This window comes from Rhopalosiphum padi, chromosome 2 (genome assembly GCF_020882245.1).
Source record: "Rhopalosiphum padi isolate XX-2018 chromosome 2, ASM2088224v1, whole genome shotgun sequence".
NCBI lineage: Eukaryota > Metazoa > Arthropoda > Insecta > Hemiptera > Aphididae > Rhopalosiphum > Rhopalosiphum padi.
Window position 1 is genome coordinate 78,944,935 of NC_083598.1, and position 11,406 is coordinate 78,956,340.

The following is an 11,406-nucleotide window of genomic DNA, read 5'->3' on the forward strand; positions in this document are numbered from 1 at the left end:
CTTTCCCGTAATAATCTCCTTTTCTCGCTGGATCTTAGGCAGAATTTAGGTAGCTGCACTAGAAAATAAAATGGGACGCCGACTACTATAGTCTATAACAATACACTTATACATTATGTTCAATTCTGAATACAACTTTTATTTTATTTTTTTCAATCATACACTGCTGTATAAAGAACATTTTAACGTTTTCCAATATTTTTAATTTCGATACCAATAGATTTGTGCTACAGTAACTGATTGGTCGTTACACATTTAGAACAGAAATTCTCGTTTTCACAAAATAATAGTAAATATGTATGCTTTTAAAATAATTGTAATCCTTTTCATCGTTTTTACAGCTCACTCGTATATTTCACGTCTTGGTAAAACTCCTTAGGTAACTAAATTTATTTACTCAATATTTGTTACATCTTATCAAAGGTAGTGATGGTATAAATTCGTATTATATTATGTGGAACGTGCCTATAGAAAATAGATAAAAGTTTTTTCTACATTATATACAGCTGTGACTTTGTCTTAGTGTCAAGTGAGCCTATATAAACCTATGTATAGTATGCCTATAAGTCTTGGTAGATAATGATATGTATACTAATACTATATAGACATTACTCTAAATATTATTAATTTTGCAAAATAAATATGAAAACGATGCGATATCGTGCTAACATTATCTAATCAAACATGCGTGTAGGTATAAAACTGCTAAACGCGAATCCATCGAGCACGGAGGAGAGTTGAAGTTTTTTAATCGTAAATTTGATAAGACATTTCATATTTGCCCCAGGTAACAGATATATAACAATATTTATATTTTATTGCAATGTTTGTAGATGATCATGTTTTTTTTCTTTAAAAAACCCATAACTAAAAAGTAGCTTGACAATTTACTTCCGACTGTTAAGCCCGACTCGCAATCCCACCGGAAATGTAACGTCCTCGTCCGTTACATTATATTATAACGCTTTATACGTACGCTTTGGTCGTAAACCTCGGATTCAAGGGGTGAAACGTTTAATCGCATCTGCAGGTCGGTATTTCGAGTGCTTCACAAATGGTTTATGACTTTGGTATTGTTTTTTTGTGTTACGGAAAAATATTGCAAAAAATCTACGTTTGGGTGAGGAATAAAACAACAACAACCAAGGGAAAAACAAATATTTTCTTTGAAATATTCACAACTTTCCTAGTACAGTGGCTCAATATAAAAAGACTATAAGACTATAATACAGGACGACGAGAGAATCAAGTCAACTACTTCTATGAAATCTGAGATACTATATATTCTAACTTTATCTGTATATTATGGTCTATATCAATTATACATTTATTTGTATATATTACATAAGGATATTTGGATAACCAAAACTAAAACATTATAAATATTACATCTAATACCAAACCAGCAACTACAGAGATATTATAGATCCACTGTTTATGATAAATATGGATTTTTTAAACTTCTTATGTTATTATCAACGCATATAATTATATGTAGACGTATTTGTGTGTATTTTTTATTATTTTTTTCAGGCACCGTTTGCATACCCTTGAACCACCTTTGCACCGACAACGGAAGAGGTCACCTGAAAGTACCGGCGGCACATTGGAGGCAGGCGAAAAAACACGGCATCGACAGCAGTGTTGGCGAAATGAGCAGCACCAGCTTCAGCAACGCAGTGACGGGGGTAACGTTAGCCATGGCGAGTACGTCGACCTGCAACGAAAACAGCATCAACTGCAGCGAGGACAACTTGAAGACCTGTCTAGGAAAAAATGTAAATTCCGCATCCTGACAACAATCGTCGCAGAAGGACAAAAGGAACAACGATTCCCATCACCGTCGATCGTTGACGACCGATGTTACTACTCCGAGAAACGGTGCGACACAGCAGAGTTGGATTTAACGACCGAGTTAGAGATGCGAAATCTCTCAGTTCCACTCGGATAATATTTTGCGAATACAATTATCGTAATACAAATTGAAATTTACGTGTATGTGTGTGTGTGTGTGTGTGTGTATGTGTGTGTATGTTTGTGTCCCGGTGTGTTTGTAATGTTTGTAAAATATCAGTGGCACCAAAGTCCTAACAAATTTTATGGAGAGATAAAGTGACTTACAACCACTCAAATATTATCGAAACCCAAATCATCCCCAAACGAAATCTTTCCTGTAAAAATCAAATCAACCTCTTAAAAGGACGCTATATCCGCATGTGTTGTCTCTGTCTTATACATGCGTAACATAGTTAAAAACTGTTTTGTGCGGGACAACTTTGCTCCTTCGATATTTTAATCAAAACAACCAAAATTATAAATCCCATTGGGAAGAACTTTACCTGTGACGTAGCGTTTTAATTTTTTTGATAACATGAATGCAATTAAAGTTATCGGTTTGAGAACTTTAGGTATTTTTCATTTAATTATTAAAAATTATTGGTTACCACTATTAAAAAATTAAAACGCTACAACACAGGTAAATTTCTTCTCAATGCGATTTAAAATTTTGGTAATTTTGATATAAATATCGAGGGAGTAAAATTGTCCCGCGCAAAACAATTTTTAACTATGTTACGCGTGTATAAGACAGAGACAACACATGCAGGTATAGCGTCCTCTTAATGGACTTAACTAGTTTTAAAGAACAATCTTGTCCAAATTACAAATTAAATTACAACTGCAATCCTTGTGTGTACTCTGAGGCCACTGATACAAAAGATCAAACTTGAACAATGACGCTTGGACACACGCAATTTAATTATATTATATAATTTATTATTATAACATTTAAAATATATTGTTCGCACTTCAGTACATTAGTACATGATGTAAGAAAATAGCACTGAAATATTCGAAATCGTTTTTTCCATCAGCATGCACCATTTACGGCCAACAATAAATTCCTAATAAAATAATATTATGTTTAGTATACTCTCGTCTCAACCGCCATTCTGAAATGATTATCCCAATTTTGATCTCATTATAAATATTAATATTGGTAGTTATTGTGCTCACAAAATTATTGATATATATATAAATATACATATATCGGTACAAAATATTATTTAAACGTTTCAAAAATTAATCAAAAACAATTTAACTACTAAACAAGATTTTTTCATTATCCGGTTTGGTATTGTTTAAATCAATTTAAGTATTCAATTCCTAGTAGGATTTAGCGTATTTATCTTTATTGCGATTTACTCGTATTGTGATATTTTTTCTACATGAATAACTCTATAACCATATTTTTTAATAAAATATACAGTATCTTCAATGTAAGTATTTTTTTTCTTTTTCGTGCCATCATTTGGAGAAAAATAATTCATGAAAAAATGTTATTTACAGTGAGTCGTGGGTATACTAAATATTTTCAAAACACTAAATAATTTCTTAATCTTAATCATACCATGATAGACTAAGATAAGTATACCAAACAGGAAATATTTTATAGATTTTATAGAATATGTTTAATTAAATGTATTTTAATAAATCCAACTTTGATATTTTTTTTTCTTAAGTGAGAAATACAACTCTTTAAACTTCAATCTAATTTAATTTTGTTTTAGCCTTGTTATTTTTTACTGTACAAAAAGTAAAAAGAAAAAAAAATAGAAAAAAACAGTTTCTTACTAATCAAATAATCAATAGTCAATAGAAAAAAATTAATTTTAAATGTTTATAATAGTTATTACTTTCGTATCTATTTATTTTATTGATTGTTCAATCAATTATTTTATTTATTATTTATAAAACTAAAAATGTAAAGCATAATGCATATTATTATCATATTATATATTCAAGCAAGCATTATTATTCATTTTGTTATATCGAACGATTAACTTCATAACTTTATACAGCAAAACTAAAATCCAATCGATAGCTTAAGTTGGAGGTTTCTTGAGCGTACCTAACTCATTTATTTATTACTATAATAAAAATCATGTACTTAAGTACCATTGTTGGATATACTTAACAATACAATTTAATTTAATAACAATATCCAGGTATATCTTAGTGTACAGTAATTTAACGAAATCTTTGGTTTTAACGCGCAACGTGTGGGCGTTAAATAACAGTAATTTATACATTTATTTTCATTTTCTTTTAATCGAATAACTACCTGCGAGGAAGCTTATAAAATACCCGAACCACCGCCGCCACCGCCGCTCATCCTACGAATACCACTTATAATTTAATAATATGTACCTACGTGTGCGTCCGTATATAAGGATTACGTGTGATTTTAATCCATTACACAAACCCTCCATGCGAGTCGTTGATGCTGTGTAAACGGATTCAAAGTCCTTGTTTCGCGGTTAATTCCTCGTCCGTTCGATAAAACTCGGTCATTTCGAAATAGCGCTCCAGGAAATCACGTTCTATGTATACATATACGAAATGTCACTGGATTCAATTTATTATTCATATGCCCAATCTGATAAATATCTATCAATTGTTTTATTCACTTAAACACAATGATATTTTGTCTAAGAATTTAAACACAAATGTATATAATATTAAGTCAACTTGCCAGATTCTAAACGGGAAAAAATCAGTTACGTTTTCATAGATTTTCGTTACCTGAAACGTATTATCATATCACTCTTACCATACTATTATACTAAAGTTTCACTTCATTCAATCATCATCGCACTATTATCCAAGTATTAACAAGTGGACGTCGTAGATCCATTGGACAGGCGACACAGCATGTAATCTTATTATTCTAACACAAAAATGATTCCAGTGTGAAGACATTTAAATGTTTTATGGCTCATCTTGATTGTGCACTTACAACGATCATTATCAATAATAATTGAATTGTTTCGTTTAACCAATTTGCATTGTAATTCATTAAAAACGTATTGTTGCAGTCGTTGCAGACCTAAATTAAAAATATATATTTTGTTAAATTAAAGGTTGACCGGTATTGTATTTTTGATTAGTGTTATCTGTATACAACCCTCATTTGAATTAGTTCACATTATTTCATAATTATACATATATAACACATACCTCCACCCTCTTATATGCCATTTTTTGAATGTATTCGTATGCACTATATGTGTGTATAGGGTAGGGAAATCTATCAATCTCGTAATTCTATGTTAAAAAGTAAAAACATATTTAAATTCATATAAATATTACTAAAGTTTGTTTGACAAATTAAAAATATACAATTTAAAATACATAAATAAATAATGGAACATGATTAGGTCAGGTTAGATAAGTTCTCACTAAAGCTAAATACAATATACCTAAGACCAATCATTATAATATTAAGTATAGGATCCTCTCACTGTTACATATTATATTTATAATTTCTTATCAGTTTATAATAATTATTTCTTATACTACTTCATGTAAACATTTAATTTTTTTTTTTTTATTTAACTATTAAATTTGTTAAAGGCTACATGTAAATATAAAATAAATACAACTAAAAAATAATACATGATAAAATGTGTGAAAAAAATAACTTCAAGCATCACGCTAATAAAATAGATTGAAAATAACCATAACTAAAACAAAAATATAAAATATAATTTTAATACAATTTGTGTTTGTGTACTACTATATGAGTCTTAAATAAACAGGCATCAAAATGGCCCCTTGAAAATATATTTACACGTTTTACTAAAAAAATTAACAAATCAGTAACAATTATTCTACATATTTTATATAATTTCAAATTAAGAAATATTATTTAATATTAAATAAATTTAATACAGAAAAAGGTCCCATATTGGTAATAATAATCCTACTTGTTGTAGAAATGGACTTTGGAAAAGTTATTACACTGTGTGGTTGTGTAACTTTTTAAATTAATCTTAGAAAATAAAGTATGTAATTCAATTTTACTTTATAACATAATATATATTCCAAAAATAAAATCACACTTATAGACACGCCTACGTTCTGTTATTGTATCAATCATAAGCCTCTTAGTTACGGGAGTATAATAACTGTGGAGTGAATAAAGAATATTGTAATATAGATCTAGGTAATCTTAAAAATGTTCGTTAAACATGATCGCTCTAACTGAATACAATTGCCGGATCAAATACGACACAGCCGTATTCAAGGAGAGGTCGGAGAGGACATACTAAAATAACTTAAACGTATCATAATGCACAATGTAACACTTTTATAACAGATTGATACTTTAAATTCCTCGTCAATCTCGTAACGAAACTTTGAAATTTTAAAGCTTTAAAAGTAATGACTTGCCAATCAATAAGATGTCCAGTATCAAAAGTATGATTAAATCTAAAACCAAGGTTTCAAGGTCAATTATTATTCAAATATAGAGGTATTTATCGGCATCTATTACCTAATAAATAATATAATAGTATATTATATACTATAATGCCATTAATTTAATCTAATAGTGACTGATGAGAAATGGCCAATGTTGTCGTTACACCCTGTTTTTGTTTATGCACAGTGGGGATGTATAAGTCATACACCTCCAAAAAATAAGAACCTTCTATTATATTTTGATTATTTTGGAGTAAATATTATCAACAAATACATGAACGTTTACTATAAATACAGTATACTGTATATTGAAGAATATAGGTACCTAGGTATTATTTTTCCAGCTATGACATAATATTATGAAATAATCTTTTGTGGCTAAAGATTATTAAGCAAAGGTTAATATTGTATAGAACAGATTGGTCACAGATATGTATTTATTTAAATAACACAATAATTATAATATTATTTGATTGTATTTTTATCATTAGTATGCTTCGGCAAGTGTTATTATAAGCTGTAGGATTTTTATTTTGTGACGGTAGGGTATGGCGGTGGGTTTTTGAAACACGTGTTCTCGTGTATGAAACATGACTTGATCGTTAAGAACCCGAATGGTTACCCATCAGAGAACTAATAACACTGGGCGATGCTTGATAATATCACCATTTAATAATTTCAACCAAACACTACACCTCAATAATATTATTATACTATATATTTTTTAAATAACTTTGAACACGGGTAATGACTTTTTTATTTATCATTATGCAGTATGCAATACGGCTTATATGAATGCAAGTACGTTTATTACTTCTTTGTTAATAATTCGTTATAACAGAAATCCACTGTTAAATTGTGTTGTTCGTATATTTATTATGGCTTTCTGTTTAAAAAAATTAAATATTTTATTGTTTATATTACTATAAATATTATCTATTACCTAAGCTCTATAATACATAAGTAATATTAAATCAATAATAATATAAGCTATAAATTCATAAAAAGAAGTACTCAAAAAGAAATTAACGATCAAGATCTTCAGTTTCAAATATTTCCTTTCTAGTTGCAATCAGCCCTATTTAAAAATTCATCAACTAAATAAAAATAATTCATTATTGATTTGAGTAATCAAGAGAGTGAACCATGTCACATTGAACTAGCAGTAATTTAAATTAATATAATTTACTGACAGAAAAATTAATTTTAAAATAATTGTGACAGTTTTATTTTGTAACTACGATTTTATCGTATTTTACTTATATTAAAATAAAGTACATAGATAAATATTTTTAATTATTTTTAATATATAGACGGTGTGGAAGATCTAGAGGTTAGAGAATTCTTTACAATTTGTGCACTCCCAACATTTTGTTTTAGTCACACCTAAGGTTGTTCTGTAAATACTTTAAATTAGCTGATTTATCAACAGCTTTGATAGATTGATTCACACCATTTAGCCATTGTTGTCACAACCTTCCACGTAGTCGTCTCTCAAATAAGTTTTTAGTTTATGTTAGTTTTAACTTTTATATTTTCATTATTATTATAAGATCAGTAGTCAGTACCTATAATATACCTCAAAATATTCAATAAATAAGTATACAGTTACCACGTCTTAGAAGTACATTTTCACAATAAAACCATATTATTTAACTATGTACTAATCATTTTCTACTGTATTAAATTCACTGCAACAATACTAAAAAAAATTATCAAAAAGTATCCCGCTAAAATATCAATAAATTTAAAAACGGAGATAAAGTCATTTAACTTAGAAATTAACACATTTCAGAATACGTATATAAGCCGAACCGGCTACTTGAAATAATATGATACAGTGAATATCTTCTTGGATTGATTAATCGTGAAAATAATAAAAATATATTACCCTTATTTTTCATAAATGCGACGAAATCCAACATCGGTAAACGGTATATATAATATAATATAATATCGTACGTTTTGAAACATATGTCACTGATTCACCGAAATACGTGAGGTCCTTATTTTTATTGTTTTTTTTTCTCGTATTCGATGACCATTCAAAATATTAAATTGCTAGTGTGTCATAGTATACACATTTACACACATACATACATGCATACACCTGCACACACATATATACATGTATGTACAATGTACACAAAAGAAACTAATGCGTAATGACGTTATATTTACCGTCACCGACTTTTAAACTGATCTGGTCAAATATTTCGGCCATCGTACAATTCGAAGCACGCGTATGTACATTTATAAATTATATATATAATTTTAAAATAATAATAATATGGTCGCTTCCATTTTCCACAAAATTTTAAATATAAGCTTTTGGGTGTGTCCCATCATACCCATATGTTTTATACACATGTTAAATAAATTTTTAATATTTCTAAACGATCCCGCCACTTTATCATCTCCTTTTATAATACAATATTGTACAAAGTACAGCGCAAACCGACCAAACGCGTATAAACAAAAAGTGTGTTCTTACATATAAGTATATAATACCTTTAATATATTTATCATATTTTATCGTTTCGCCGTACCTGTGTAATACGTATTTTCCCTGGTGGATGGCTCTACGCGCACGCAAAACGTCTGTCTTCTGTTTACCGATTTATGACTTAAGTCCAAAAAGCCCCGCATAACCTTGACTGTGCCAAAACACATATTGCATTATTGCCATAATACTATACGTTCCTAAATACTGTTATATAATCATAGGTATATATTTTAATATTAAGTACCCATATTTAATCTATGAGTATAATATTGTGTGTACAACTTTTATTATTACGCATTATTTATATTGTTGTTGTTATTGTTGTTGTTGTTGTTGTTGTTGTTATTGTGGATGATGTTTTTGCTGCACAACAGAACAGAATAATATAGAAACACGACGTTTTTAAGCAATAAAAGTTATATAATAACACATGTATACCTACAGACTACACTAATCCATGAATAACGTTGGTTTTATTTATTTTTTTAAATTAATATCAAATACTTCAAAATAAAATATCATTATTGTATATATTTAAAATAGTTGATAACCGTTATTAAAATATATTACGTATCCCTTAATAATATTATTGTTCCATTTAATTATTTAGCTCAAATGCCACTTTAATTAGTTACTTGTATTGAACCTTTGTAATTACACAGAGACTTATTTGACTCATTCCAATGTAAATTAACTTCCAAAAAAAATGAAAAATTTGGTAACAATGGATCATTGATGCGAATAATTTTTTAACATATTATATTATTAATATAATTATTGTATACTAGTATATATATATTAGGTAGATAATATTATAGTGTAATAGTTAACTAGACACAGCTCGCGTCTACTCGAAAATATAATTCTATCAACAACACTTGCTACAGATACTGTCGACATTAATTTTTTGTAAATTATATTAATCGTCCGTACCTACTCCAATAATTTTGAGTTACCATATGTGATTATTTTTAATTATACCTATTCAATTTAAGGCTATGAAATATTATATTGTATGTGTGCGTGTGCGTATTTTTATGTTCATGTGTGTGTGTGTGTATGTGTGTGTGTTTTTTTTTTTTTAATAAATGCTTTTAACTGTAAAATATAATTGTCTGTTTATTTATTATTTTTTCACCATAAAGCGAATACGATCATCATCCCTCGGTGGGTATATAATACGCTCCACCACAACCACCACAACCTATATTTAAAAGGTGAAACCAATACAGAAAAGCACAACTATGAATGTAAAAATAATATAAGCAGAACTTTAAAAAAAATATATAATAATAACAATAATAATGATAATACATTTGCAAAAACAACGACAATGGCGGAAATACGGCTTCAAGCGCTATAAATATGCAAAACAAGCGTATTGCAGTTGGTACTTGGATTAAAATTTGAATTTAAAAATAAACATAATAGGCCACGAGAGGCCAAAAATCATCTCACAACAACGAATAAATTTTGATATGTGCGTGGCTGTATGTGGTATTTGTAAGAGAATAACCACTCTACTTATAAACTATACAGGTTAATATTATTTAACTTTTATCGATTATTTTGCATTTAAAATATCATAATTAATAATAAAAATAAATATTAATTTTAAAATGAGAAAATATTTAATAGTTTCGTTTATGAATAATAAAATGTAGTAAAATATATAAAATAATTTTTTCTTAAAAATACTTTCAGACGTGTTAAGTATCTTTTAAGTGTTTAAAACAATTTTTCCCGTTATATAATAAATTTTATACTATTAATTTTAAACTATGTTTATTTTATTTTAAGTAAATAACCTATAGAAAAAAATACGAGTGATGGGGTGGGCGGATGCCCCCTTCGCCCACCCCCTCAAATACGCCCTTGTTTGTAGGTTTATCAAATCAAAATAAAATATTATTATTTTAACTTTAACTTTATATAAATTTCCTTGTATACAAAATATATGCAATTTTAAATAAAAGTATTCATTTTATATAAGTAAATTATAACATAATTACCTATATAAGTATCTATTAGTATATATTATAAAAAAAAAAACATAATAATATCGTCACTAAATATATTGTAAATAAATTGTATTCAGGTCATCAAAAAACATAAACATAATTTTTTATGAAATATTCTAAATTTTTTAATTTTTTTAGATTACGTACGTTTAAAACACAAATTTACTCAAAAGGTCAATAATATAAACAACTATTAATGCATATTTAATTTAAAAATCAAAATAGGACCATATCAAATTCAACATAGTAAGATATTAATAATAATCTTACATAATAAAATACTACAAAACATTAAATAAAATGTTTATAATTTAAATGTTTTAAAAAAACCTATAAACATAATTTTCTATCCAAGGAAAAAATAATATGATCAAGTAAGGATAAAACAAAACTAAAAATAAAAAAACAAATTTAAACTTAAGACATTTTGGTGTGTACCAACATCCCATCAGAATACTCATAATATTAAACTAGTAAATATGCCTCCAGCCATTAAAATAAACCGTTGAAAATGCCAAGAATCACTTTTACAAATAATGACTCATTATTTTTTTACTTTTATTTATTTTATCCAAATAAATATTTAAACGTTTTGACGTTGATATCAGCTAGATA

The 11,406-nt window shown here is 27.8% G+C and overlaps 1 protein-coding gene across 5 annotated transcripts in view; it reads left to right on the forward strand.

Annotated features, from left to right (window-relative positions):
- Window positions 1-9,875, forward strand: part of LOC132921344 (tachykinin-like peptides receptor 99D) — a 218,958-nt gene extending 209,083 nt beyond the window's left edge. For 3 of the 5 annotated variants that reach the window (XM_060984323.1, XM_060984322.1, XM_060984324.1), the window contains one exon: window positions 1,534-9,875. In XM_060984323.1, coding sequence (XP_060840306.1) covers window positions 1,534-1,951 — 418 coding nt within the window. In that variant the 3' untranslated portion in view covers window positions 1,952-9,875. The remainder of the gene's footprint in view (window positions 1-1,533) is intronic. The other 2 variants (XM_060984325.1, XM_060984326.1) reach the window with 1 other exon arrangement.
- The last annotated feature ends 1,531 nt before the right edge of the window (window positions 9,876-11,406 follow it).